This window comes from Sinohyriopsis cumingii, unplaced genomic scaffold (genome assembly GCF_028554795.1).
Source record: "Sinohyriopsis cumingii isolate HCF-2022 unplaced genomic scaffold, ASM2855479v2 utg000695l, whole genome shotgun sequence".
Classification (NCBI taxonomy): domain Eukaryota; kingdom Metazoa; phylum Mollusca; class Bivalvia; order Unionida; family Unionidae; genus Sinohyriopsis; species Sinohyriopsis cumingii.
In genome coordinates, this window is record NW_028315924.1 from 3,933,880 (window position 1) to 3,947,984 (window position 14,105).

At 33.8% G+C, this 14,105-nt stretch overlaps 1 protein-coding gene across 3 annotated transcripts in view; it reads left to right on the plus strand.

The window, feature by feature from the left end:
* LOC149773304 (synaptogenesis protein syg-2-like) overlaps positions 1 to 8,472 on the plus strand; it is a 73,246-nt gene extending 64,774 nt beyond the window's left edge. For 2 of the 3 annotated variants that reach the window (XM_089946534.1, XM_089946533.1), the window contains exons 8-12: positions 405 to 710; positions 2,435 to 2,575; positions 3,385 to 3,421; positions 3,758 to 3,852; positions 6,637 to 8,466. In XM_089946534.1, the coding sequence (XP_089802660.1) occupies positions 405 to 710; positions 2,435 to 2,575; positions 3,385 to 3,421; positions 3,758 to 3,852; positions 6,637 to 6,665 (608 nt within the window). In that variant the 3' untranslated portion in view covers positions 6,666 to 8,466. Of the gene's footprint in view, positions 1 to 404; positions 711 to 2,434; positions 2,576 to 3,384; positions 3,422 to 3,757; positions 3,853 to 6,636 lie in introns of all 3 variants that reach the window. The other variant, XM_089946535.1, reaches the window with a different exon arrangement.
* The last annotated feature ends 5,633 nt before the right edge of the window (positions 8,473 to 14,105 follow it).

Sequence of the window (14,105 nt, forward strand, 5' to 3'; positions counted from 1 at the left end):
ATGTAATCTTTCAACAGATCTGTTAACTAAACAATACAGAGAAAAATGTGAAGCAAAGCATGTCATATGAGACCACTTTTATGGACACACACACACACACACACACACACACACACACACACACACATACATATATAAATAAAGAAATTTATTTGAAGATTTCAATAACAGTTAATTTTACTGTATACAAGTAGGGTAAGTCCATGCCATTAGTTTAAAGGTTACTTGATAAAGGAACTGCTGTTTGTCAATTGAAAAACATTTTTTGAATCTTTGTAATAAATGCTTTGGTAAGTTAGTATGACAGACAAATAGACCTATGAAAGTCATGGTGGACAGACAGATGGAGGTAATCAGAAATCCCCTTAAACCTGCAGGAATAAAAAGATTTTATCTTCAACTAGGTCCTCCAGAAACACCAACCAACTTTAATGTTGTCCCTAGAAGTGTTACCAGTCACAGTCTACAGTTGACCTGGCAAGCAGGATTCCATGGTGGAGCCTCACAGACATTTGTTATTGAGTACAGAGAGGCTGCAGAGACTGCGTGGCTGAATAAATTAGAACCACTAGGACTTATACAGCATATCACCCTGAACACGACTATCACTGATCTCAAGGCTGGAACTAAATATGAATTTAGGATTTACTCAATCAATGTATTTAATCAGTCCCAAGCATCTCCAGTAATCAATGAAACAACTGAGATAGGTACAGTTGTCAAATCGTTTTTGTGTAGTTTCGTCTGTTGCTTAACCTTGAACAGAAGTCTACAATTTATGTGATGTTCCTCTAGCAATTTAGTGATCATTCCAGAATTTCATAAAGGGGTTAGGTGCACTGGCCTCTGGTTTGAAATGTGTTTTGTGCAGGAAAAGATGTTTATATTTCATGCAGAAAAAAGTAAACATTTCAGGGTTTGCTATTGAAGGTTATTTGTTGGGTAAAATCCCATCTAAACAGATTTGTGCAATTTCTGACCAGTTCATGTTTCTATATTTATTACAATGGGAAAATGATCTGCAAATTTTCATGCACACTGTTCTTTCCTTGGTACGTATAGTGTTTAAAGAAATTAGCATTAATCTGAAAATTGTAAACCTTAGAATAGACTGTGGTCTTTGTCTATTCAGCATTAGTTCATTTCAAAAGAAAATGATGACATACCAATTTACTCTTATGTGCTTGATCTGGCATCTGATACATTTGTTCAATTCATATTTCCATATCATTCAGCCAGATTCAAACTACTTAAGTACTTTCTTTGATATCTGCACATTTTGAGATGCAGGATATTGCAATTTTGTAACTTTTATAAATATCAGTTTATTTTAAAATTGATTCATACTATGAAGCTAAAAAGTTTAGAAATCTTGCTTGCTGTGTTTGTATACCATTCATGAAATATCTCTTATCAACACACAATGATACTGCACCACTGAACTATATATAACTTAATAATAATAACAAATCAGTATGGTAGCACATGCTTTTCACTTGGATAGTTGAACTGGCTGCAAGTCTTTGTTCCAAACAAACACATTAACTATGATGTAAGGATTAACCCATTCAAAATTACTGATGCCAGTAACTTGTAATTGGAATTCATTGTTATCGAACTTAATTTCTCTCAGCTGTTATTTATATTTTCAAGACTGGTCTACATGATCACTGTGGTTTATTCAGCAGAAGATGTTGTTCAACTGGTCTTGTATTCATTTGTTAGTCCTAATAACTCAAGTATGCCGGCTTATTGCATACTGTTTGGTATTCAGATCCCATGCTATTGCTCAAACTTGCTGGATTGTCGGTAGGCAGTGACTGGTGTATAAAGACAAATCATTATTGAAATGCAGATTCTGTCAATAAAGATCAGAAACTGCAGTCACTTCAGTTCTGGCTATTATTTCACTGACTTCTGTATTTTTTTCAAATGAACCGCAGTGTCAGGTACATATATTTCTACAGTGATTTTATACTTCTTGCATTGGCAAATTTTTGGCTGCAAAAATGATGATAATCACAAACTGATTCACATGGTTGGCTGATTACAGAACTTTACTCTGACATAGAATTTAGGGCACCGATAACATTATTATTCCATATCAATATGTTGTAGAAACAAATCAGTTTAGAAAATAAAGAAATAAAAACAGCAGTATTTGCTGTTTTGTTGGTTTCGAAAGCAAAACTGTTAATATCAAATTATGCAACACTTACATATAGAAGTAAATGCAAGTAAGTGATTTGGAATCGTACTAATAGTAAATCCATAATGAAGTGGATGATTTAGCCACAAGTCCTTAACTCCTCTGGCCAAAATGTAGAATTTGAATTTTCATATACTTAGAACTAGATTAGATATGTACCCCATTGGATGAACTCTATGCCAGGACTTGAAAAAATTGAAATTACTATTATATTTATATTTGCAGCACCAAGTACCTATACAAGTATTGTGAATCCAGTTCCTGCAATAGCTGGAGGTTTGAGTGCTGGATTTGTCATCATTTTAATTGTGATCATAGGCATATTTCTTTGGAGAAGAAATCGACATCCACAGGTGACAGAACAAGGTAAGAAGGATTGTCATCAGTATCATGGTAGGTAAATACATTGTTAAATACAGATTTAGAGAAATTGAAGAAAATAAGCATAAAGTTCACATTGTTATTATAGTCGCCTTTGTTAATATTTGACATTATTTTAAGTGGTAACCTTTCAGCCATGTTGCTCAAACCTCGTACGTTTCCTTCCTTTTATAAGCTGATATTCCCAGAGAATCCATTAGCAGAGAATCCATTAGTTTATTCTAAGATAAAATACAGCTTAACAATGTTTGTTTTTAATGTGTCTTTCATAAGCCTCAGAAAATATTATTACATTAATTTTATTATCCTAAATCTACATACCAGAGAAGTAGTCATCAGGGCTCATTCATTGACCAAAATTACAGCTCAGCTGTATTACAAAAATTGTATTTCAGAACTTAATCTAAATTTTCAGTGATACAATGCATATAAATGTTCTATATACTGTCCTGAAAATGGATATTTATAAAAATAAAAAAATAAAAAATCTGGTTTTCTTTTGCAAAAGTCTCTGCAGGCAAAGTGTTTTAATGCTTAATTACAACCATGATATAGCAAAGTGTTTTCTTACTTAATTACATGACATAGCAAAGTGTTTTAATGTTTAATTACAACTACGATATATAGCAATGCATTTTAATGCTTAATTATAATTAGGATGTAGCAATATGTGTTCATACTTATTTATATGATATTGCAAAGTGTTTTAAGACTTAATTACATGATATAGCAAGGTGTTTTCAGATTTAATTATAACAAAGCTATCACTTCTTGTACAAATTTCATCTTTTCAGTTATCACATTGGAAAACAACAGAAACACCAATATAAGGTAAAAGCATTCGATACAAAGAGTGAATACAAGTCAAATATAATTACATGTATAATTTGCTCTACAGACAGTTTTATAATTAAACAAAATTAAAAGAATAAAACATGTTTTCAGGTTGTTTATTTCCTTTTTTAATTGCTTGTTAGCTGCAGATGAATTAATGGTCTTATAGGAACCATTGCTGAAAAGAAAATAATCAATTTATAAAGACAACTCAGTTAATGCAGAAAAACAGTTAAAATTAAATGAAATCGTACACTTTTTTAGTCTTTTTAAAAGTTTAATTTTAAGAATTTTGGATATGATATATGATAATATTTCAATTTCTACTTTAAGGCCAACAGATGTTGATTTATATGAAAAATTGAACTCCAATGCAAACAGTGACATCCAGATGTATAGCTCACTGAACATACAAACACCATCAGAAGGTAGCCTCAGTCACTTTTTGTTAGTCCCAAATATTGTCGATCGTACATTTGTTTTCTTCTCTTAATGTGATAATTTTGATGGGAAGTAATCACAAAGCATAACCCAATGTGTTTTTGAAACCATTTTTATAGGAAGTGATCCTGAAGTATCACCTGGTGTGTTTTTGAAAACCATTTTGATGTGCAGAGGATTATTGTTGGGAAGTGCCATCAAACAAGTCTATCCCAGTTTCTATTTCTAGTCATCCAGTCAATATCATGAATTTGCAAACAATTTATGTAACCCTTAAATAGAATGACAGAGTAAGTTACATGACCCTTAAAAAGACTGACAGTAAATTACTTGACACTTAAGTAGACTGTCAGAGTAAATTACATTATCCTTAAGTAGACTGTGAGAGTAAATTACATGACCCTTAAATGGATTGTGAGAGTAAATTACATGACCCCTAAATAGAATAACAGAGTAAATTACATGATCCTTAAGTAGACTAACAGAGAAAATTACATGACCTTTAATTAGACTGACAGGGTAAATTACATGACCCAAAAGTACACTGTCAGAGTAAATTACACTAACCTTAAGCAGACTGTCAGCATAAATTACATGACCCTTAAGTAGATTGTCAGAGTAAATTGCATGACTCCTGAAAAGACTGACAGAATAAATTACATGACCCTTAAGTAGACTGACAGAGTAAATTACATGACCCTAAAGTAAACTCTTAGAGTAAATTACATTACCCTTAAGTAGACTGTTAGAGTAATTTATATGACCCTTAAATAGACTGACAGAGTAAATTACATGACCCTTAAGTAGACTGTCAGAGTAAATTAAATGACCCTTAAGTAGAGTGTCAGTAAATTAAATGACCCTTAAGTAGATTGTCAGTAAATTAAATGACCCTTAAGTAGACTGTCAGTAAATTATATGATCCATAAGTAGACTGTCAAAGTAAATTAAACTAACCTTAAGCAGACTGTCAGATTAAATTACATGACCATTAAATAGACTGACAGAGCAAATTAAATGAACCTTAAGTAGACTGACAGAGTGAATTGCACGACCATTAAGTAGACTGACAGAGTAAATTACATGACCCTTAAGTAGACTGACAGAATAAATTATATGACCCTTAAGTAGACTGTCTGAATAAATTACATGACCAATAAGGAGACTGTCAGAGTAAAATGCATGACCCTTAAAAAGACTGACAGAGTAAATTACACGACCCTTGTATAGAATGTCAGAGTAAGCTACATGAACCTTAAGTAGACTGTCAGAGTAAATTACATGACCCTTAAATAAACTGACAGAGAAAATTACATGAACATAAAGTAGACTCATAGAGTAAATTACATTAACCTTAAGTAGACTGCCAGAGTAATTTATATGACCCTTAAATAGACTGACAGAGTAAATTAAATGACTCTTAAATAGACTGACAGAGTAAATTGCACGACTCTTAAGTAGACTGACAGAGTAAATTACATGACCCTTAAGTAGACTGTCAGAGTAAATTACATGACATACATTAAATTACATGACCCTTAAGTAGACTGTCAGAGTAAATTGCATAACCCTTAAAAAGACTGAAAGATTAAATTACATGACCCTTCAATAGACTGTCAGAGTAAATTGCATGACCCATAAGTAGACTGTCAGAGTAAATTACATTGACCTTAAGTAGACTGTCAGAATAAATAACATGACCCTTAAATAGACTGACAGAGTAAATTAAATTACCCTTAAGTAGACTGACAGAGCAAATTGCACGACCCTTAAGTAGACTGACAGAGTAAATTACATGACTCTTAAGTAGACTGACAGAGTAAATTATATGACCCTTAAGTAGACTGTCAGAGTAATTTACATAACCCATAAGAAGACTGTCAGAGTTAATTACATGACCCTTAAATAGATTGACAGAGTAAATTAAAAGACCCTTATATAGACTAACAGAGCTAATTGCACGACTCTTAAGTAGACTGACAGAGAAAATTACATGACCCTTAAGTAGACTGTCAGATTAAATTGATGACCCTTAAAAAGACTAACAGAGTAAATTACATGACCCTTGTATAGACTGTCAGAGTAAATTAAATGACCCTTAAGTAGACTGACAGAGTAAATTATATGACCCTTAAGTAGACTGTCAGATTAAATTGCATGACCCTTAAAAAGACTAACAGAGTAAATTGCATGACCCCTGTATAGACTGTCAGAGTAAATTACATGACCCTTAAGTAGACTGTCAGAGTAAATTATATGACCCTTAAGTAGACTGTCAGAGTAAATTACATGACCCTTAAGTAGACTGTCAGAGTAAATTACATGACCCTTAAGTAGACTGTCAGATTAAATTGCATGACCCTTAAGTAGACTGTCAGAGTAAATTAAAAGACCCTTATGTAGACTGACAGAGTAAATTACATGACCCCTGTATAGACTGTCAGAGTAAATTACATGACCCTTAAGTAGACTGTCAGAGTAAATTAAATTACCCTTAAGTAGATTGTCAGAGTAAATTACATTACCCTTAAATAGACTGAGTAAATTACTACTTGAATTTATCATGATTGGGGCAAAATTGAATATCTATACAGTTTTAACAGATCTCACAATATATTCATGTGACCCATTTAATACGTTTTTATAATGAGATTTTAGGTTTGTTATTATTTAATTATTATCATTATCAAACATTTTATTTATGTAAAGCATCTTGCAATTTGTATTTTTTAAATTCTAATTATGTATAAAAAGTTTTCTTTTATTTACAGATCACCAAAAATATTATGAAAATACATGACTCCAAAAGCGCGACACAACTGATTCATATTATTACCATTCAGTACCATTCAGGACTACAAGCCATACACAACTGACACGTATCATTACCATTCAGGACTACAAGCCATACACAACTGACATGTGTCATTACCATTCAGGACTGCAAGCCATACACAACTGACACATGTCATTACCATTCAGGACTGCAAGCCATACACAACTGACACGTGTCATTACCATTCAGGACTGCAAGCCATACACAACTGACACGTGTCATTACCATTCAGGACTACAAGCCATACACAACTGACAGGTGTCATTACCATTCAGGACTGCAAGCCATACACAACTGACACATGTCATTACCATTCAGGACTGCAAGCCATACACAACTGACACGTGTCATTACCATTCAGGACTGCAAGCCATACACAACTGACACGTGTCATTACCATTCAGTACTGCAAGCCATACACAACTGACATGTGTCATTACCATTCAGGACTGCAAGCCATACACAACTGACATGTGTCATTACCATTCAGGACTACAAGCCATACACAACTGACATGTGTCATTACCATTCAGGACTGCAAGCCATACCCAACTGACACATGTCATTACCATTCGGGACTGCAAGCCATACACAACTGACACGTGTCATTACCATTCAGGACTACAAGCCATACACAACTGACACGTGTCATAACCATTCAGGACTGCAAGCCATACACAACTGACACATGTCATTACCATTCAGGACTGCAAGCCATACACAACTGACATGTGTCATTACCATTCAGGACTGCAAGCCATACACAACTGACACGTATCATTACCATTCAGGACTGCAAGCCATACACAACTGACACGTGTCATTACCATTCAGGACTGCAAGCCATACACAACTGACACATGTCATTACCATTCAGGACTGCAAGCCATACACAGCTGACCCTTACCAGTACCATTCAGGACTACAAGCCATACACAACTGACCCTTACCAGTACCATTCAGGACTACAAGCCATACACAACTGACCCTTACCAGTACCATTCAGGACTACAAGCCACACAACTGATCCTTACCAATATCATTCAGGACTACAAGCCATAAACAACTGATCCTTACCAGTACAATTCAGGACTACAGGCCACACACAGATGGTCCTTACCAGTACCATTCAGGACTACAGACCACACACAAATGGTCCTTACCAGTACCATTCAGGACTACAAGCCATAAACAACTGATCCTTACCAGTATGATTCAGGACTACAAGCCACACACAACCGATCCTTACCAGTACCATTCAGGACTACAAGCCACACAACTGATCCTTACCAATATCATTCAGGACTACAAGCCATAAACAACTGATCCTTACCAGTACAATTCAGGACTACAGGCCACACACAACTGATCCTTACCAGTACCATTCAGGACTACAAGCCACACAACTGATCCTTACCAGTACCATTCAGGACTACAAGCCACTTAACTGAACCTTACCAGTACCATTCAGGGCAGACCCCAAGAAGTCATGGAATATCATTTCCTATCAAAGTATAGGTGTCCTAAATAAAGAGGTGGTAACAGATACTACACAGTGGTTGTTAATGGACAATGCTGTGACAACACTGGACATGCTTTATATATTTATTCCAATGGCTCATCCATTATCAGACCTTTTCCATGTCAATATATCCATGGATACACACAGATTTTACAGCTATTTATTTATCTGTGCCATGTCACTGTGCATTTGGACCATAAATGAGCTTTAGAAGAAATTATTCATTGTAATTATTTCTGATTGGAAGGAATCTAGATTGGTATTCATTGTTAGTATTTCTAATTGATAGTCAATCTAGATTGCTATTCATTGTTAGTATTTCTAATTGATAGTCAATCTAGATTGCTATTCATTGTAAGTATTTATAATTGATAGTCAATCTAGATTGCTATTCATTGTAAGTATTTATAATTGATAGTCAATCTAGATTGCTATTCATTGTAAGTATTTATAATTGATAGTCAATCTAGATTGCTATTCAGTGTAAGTATTTATAATTGATAGTCAATCTAGATTGGTATTCATTGTAAGTATTTATAATTGATAGTCAATCTAGATTACTATTCATTGTAGTTATTTCTAACTGATAGTGAATCTAGATTACTATTCATCATAATTAATTTCAACTAATGGTGAATCTACATTTGAATTACTTGATACAAAAAATAAAGGGTTAAGAACCAAACACAGTCTGTGAGACACTTAATCATCGCAACCTAACAGCAGTAAAGTAAAAAAATTAAAAACACTTTGTTTTACTGAAATTATCTCTCAACCCATTACTATTGAAAAAAATATTCACAAGATTTTTGTTGTTGTTGTTGTTGTTGTTGGATTTAATGCCATTTTTCAGCTCATGATAGCTATACATGGCAGCCAGTATTAATGGTGGAGGAAGAACCTGGGAAAACCCCTGAAAGAATCACTGACCCACAAGAAGCTACTGGCAAGCTTTCTCACATACCAACTTTGGCTGAATCCAAGACTTGAACCGGCACAGACGGAGGTGAGATGGCAGTGATCCATAACGGAGAGCACTTTAGACCACTAGGCCACTCAGGGCCCCCATTTTTGTTGTTATTAATGAACATTTGTTAGTGCATCAGAGAGAGAGAGAGAGAAAACAATATGTCGTTGTGTAGGATAATGGGTATGCAAGGTGTATTTCTTTGTATAGCTGGTATGTTGTGTTATACTGGTACAGTTATGAAGATAATCAATGTCACATGGGCTCATTTTGTTGCTTACAATTTAGGTACCTATACATGATTCATATACTAATATTGTCTTCTTACAGCAACAGTAACCTTGTTATCAAATTACAATAAAACATAAAATGACTCATACATTTTTGTTTTTAGTGAGTGTATGAAAGGGAAAGGAAAAAATGAACAAGTGTTGTCTGTTAGTGTGTGTTCAGAGTTATTTTATTTTTAGTTGTTGGAGAGAGAGAGAGGGGCTACAAAGTGTCTGGAATCTTTACTAAGTTACCTGACAGTTGTGACATTTACACACACACTATACAAGGGCAGTACTTTATTCATTGTCACTTAACACCAGAATAATTAGCTCATTCTTGTTTTAATTATGATATATAAGAACTGCATGGCTATGCAGAGGTATTGCTTGCTAATGAAACATGCCTTGATTATAACACTCTGACTAACACACTTGTGGCAGAGTTGAACATTCTGATTGACTAATTAACTACAGACAAAATGCAATTCAACCCAGCAGTTTCAAGCACTAGCTGTTGGTAAGAAGACATTCAATATCAAGCCTGTAGTAAACATAAGCACTGATGTCATAAATTGTGAAGAAAATGAAACTGATTGTGACTGACATTGTCTATGAACTGCAACTTGATTCACATGTAAAAAAATCTCTGTAGTGTGAGCTGTGTGTTATATTTAGGATGAAATGATGAACTACAACAGTCACTGTTGGTCATGGGGTCTATTATTGGACAGGAACGGTATGGAATAAACCTAAAATAATACAGAGTAAATACTTAATAGATAAGACTAGGAGTAACTACAAATGAGACAAATACAATACACAACCTACATGCTGGCATTTCTTAATCTTAGCAAAATCAATTACAAATGATGTGTTACAATACTCGAAGTATAGAAGTATTACAATTCTTTTGAATTATGGCTATTGTTACATGTTTAGGCTCTTTCAAACAGTAACAAGAAAAGAGTGAAGACAACAAGCTTTGTAAAATTTGAAATTTATTTTCCAAGAAAACCAAGTTAAAAATGAGACATAGAACTTATCATTTTGCGAATCAAATCCTAAAATAATCCAAGAATTAAAAAATAGAAGTCCTATTAATAAAAGTCCTAACGAAACTGAGTTCGAATCCCAATGAAATCCAAAATGGAAGGTGATGACATATGCTGTGGTCAGCATCATACTGATGTGTCAACAGTTCTTTATTGAATCACAAAAAATAATATTCCAGTGTTTGAATTCTGTGTCAATTTTGATACCTGTTCATGTCCAAGAAGTAATTTAGAGAACAAGTTTTTCCAGGGAAATATAATCTCTTGGATTCCAAATAATTTGAAGAAAACAAATAATTAGCCTCAAAACTGGTCACAACTTAAAACACTTTAACTTCTCAAGTTTTAAGGAATGTAATGACTATTCTTTCTCAAAACATCAATAATAAATCTAGCTACGATGCAAAACAGATGCCTGGATGTGGGTCAGTGCTCTGAAAAAAACAGTTTGTAACAATTGCTACAATGTTATTTATCACATACTCCGAGAATGGCCTTGATTCAACATTATGAATCTTACTCTGAGAAAGAATTTTTTTATAAAATAAGGTTGCTTACTTTAGCTCTTTTTGGTAATTAATCAAGATCAGGAACTAGGTCAGCATTAGATACAAAGTTTCTATTTTTAGTTGTTTACATCAAAAACAGTCAGAACTGAACAATATCAAATTGAGTAAATAAAGTTACATTACAATAACACGTAATGGAATAATAAAAAAAGAAGAAAAACTAGCAAACAAACAATTAAATTAAATCAGATACACATAACACTATTGCCTGCTTACACTGGCATGAATAACAAGTGCTCTTCATATGTAAAAGTGGAATGATTCAAGGTGTTGTCTGTCCATGGTCGAGAGGAGAAATGTGAGAAGCTTTGGTTTGTTTGGCGGGAAATCAGTGATAACACCCCTCCATGCACTGCATTCGATCATTCACTTAGTTACTCCTAGCAAGCATGCACATTGGTCAGTACCCAAATACTTGACATCACAAAGACAACAAACATAAACATTGGAATATAGCTCACTAAAGTCTAATTTGGTGACCAGGGTTACAGTAGGATAGCTTGAAGGCAACTGTCTTGAAATGTATTGATCATAATCCAACAAGACTCAACAAACTAACAATCTTATATACATTTATCCTTTCCAATTTCAATTTCAGTCCTATAGCATGGCATTGCTTTAGCGACATGAACACTACTAAACATGTAAACATACAACAAGAGCATGCTCTGAGATTTGTGTATAATGATATTAGAAGCAGCTATCATATACTTTTACTTATGGAAAAAACGCCAACTGTAAAGGTGTGAAGATTTCGTGTTATGGTTCTTGATACTTACTGAATAAGCTTACTTCCAAATGTTCGGATGATTTAATAAGTTTTAAATGCAATAAATGTAATTTTAGATATTAAAATAGTTTAGATGTCCCAAGAAGTAAACTTCAACATTTGGGAAAAAAACTTTTCAGTATGCAGCTGCCACTCCTTGGAATGAATTAACAAACCACTTTAGAAAGCAACTGAACTTTAATTAATTTAAATCTTTTATTATATCCTGGAATGGTAAAGACTGTTAATGTAATATCTGTAAGTAATACTCACCCCACCCCCACCAACTCACCATCATGACAGCTGTTTGTATTACTATTACCATATGTTGTTTATATGACTTTGTCTTGTGCACTAATGAAGTGCCATGCTGTTAGCTCCTTTCTCTTTAAGTAAGGTGTAAGCTACCCCACAGATTGCTTTTCTTTAGTCCTAAGTTGGTGCTTCTGCATTTATTTAAATTTTATTCTTATCGATGATTTAATTTTTTTAATAATCATTGTTTTTTATTTATCCACAATACTATAGTCACTTTTACTCACTGACTTTTAAAATTCTTTGCCTGCTTGTATCTTAATTAATGCATTGTGTGTTTTGTCAAACTCTGTGTATTATGCTATGTTTGGATGTCATGCTAGTAATGCTTGTTGTAATGCCTTATCCTTTTCATGTAATGTTGGTAATAAGCTCACTGGAGAATATGTTGATTTTATGTTCTAAAGTCTGCCAATGTTAAATAAATCTTGTCTTGTCTTAACCAATTAGAAATAAAGGCTGTCAAATACCAGTTAATGTGTATGAGATAATCAGTGATGAAGTAAGTAAAATGATAGATTTGTTGGAACCCTCCAACTCCCCTAGCTGTCTCCCATGGTGTTATGTATAAAAGAAAGATGGAACAAACCATCTTTGCATACACTTTTGTCAATTGAATATGATCATCATGTTTGCTGTGGAATCCATGCCATATATGTAGGAATTGCTTTCAAAACTGGAAGGGCACCAATATATATTTATGGTTGGTTTGATATAAGAGGCCCAAAAATGGGATCAATCTTTGATGTTATCAGTAGAGAATGGAAACATCAACATTGCTGGTTGAAAATTGTGATTTTAACCATTCAAAATAAATTAATAATGCAGTAAAAGCTATATTGTGAACTATTCTGATTGTTAAATAGTTCTACAAATCTCCCAGCTAAAAGATGCCAAACCATTCATTCACGTCAATGCTGGAGATTTTCCAGTGGAGCTGTATTGGCATTCCTTGTAGAGTGGTCCTCCTTGCCAGTAATTTGAAAGTCCAGTAACTAGTTCATATCTATACATATTTAGCTGTAGTACAGCTAGTCCAGTAACTAGTTCATATCTCTCAAATCACTGATGTAGTACAGCTAGTCTACTTCATGTTCAGGAGCAGTCTTAGTATGAATGACCTACATTTCATTAGCTGTTTTTGGTACATCAGCATTATGTACTGCACATATGTAGGACTGCACATATGCAGGATATTGCAGCTCAGCATTATTGTCTTTGTGCTTGATAATTTTGGCAACTGCAGGAATGGACCATTCAGTTGCTATACCATTGTATTTTTCTAAGCCATCTCAGTCCTTTCTTGCCTTATCTGCAGGTTCAATGCATATAGGTAGCAGTGGAAGAGTTGACTCTGACTCTGCAGCAGTTAGTAAACACTTAGTAATGAAAACAACTCTGAGTAAGAACAATACAAATACTTAGAAGATATTATATTTGAATCTAACTTGCTGAGTCAGTGATTTTCACATTTATGATTTAAATTTATAGTTCTCTATTACATTGCTATAATGAAATATTGAGACTATTTGACCAATGGTCTGTGGTTTTCTCATTAGGATATATCAATAAATAACTTATACTCGATACAAAAATATAAATGGCTTCTGAACTAGTTTTAAATTGTATGTGGTGCTTGTTACACTGGCCAAGTTAATACAGAGCACTCAATAATGATATTGTTTAAGGATTATGTAAAAGTCATTGTCCAGTTGTTAATGACCAGCAATACGTATTGTAATATGACAAGAAGAGATCATACACATTATATTTTCTTGGTGCGATGAATGAGAACAGATTCTCGATAAAACAATTACCTTTAAAAATGAGGCGATCAAAGGTCTTTCTGCATAAATAAAAATAGTGATTTATTTTTCTTGATCTTCTGTTTTCTGATCTCAATTACTGAATGCCTCAGTTAAAAATTTACATGAAGAT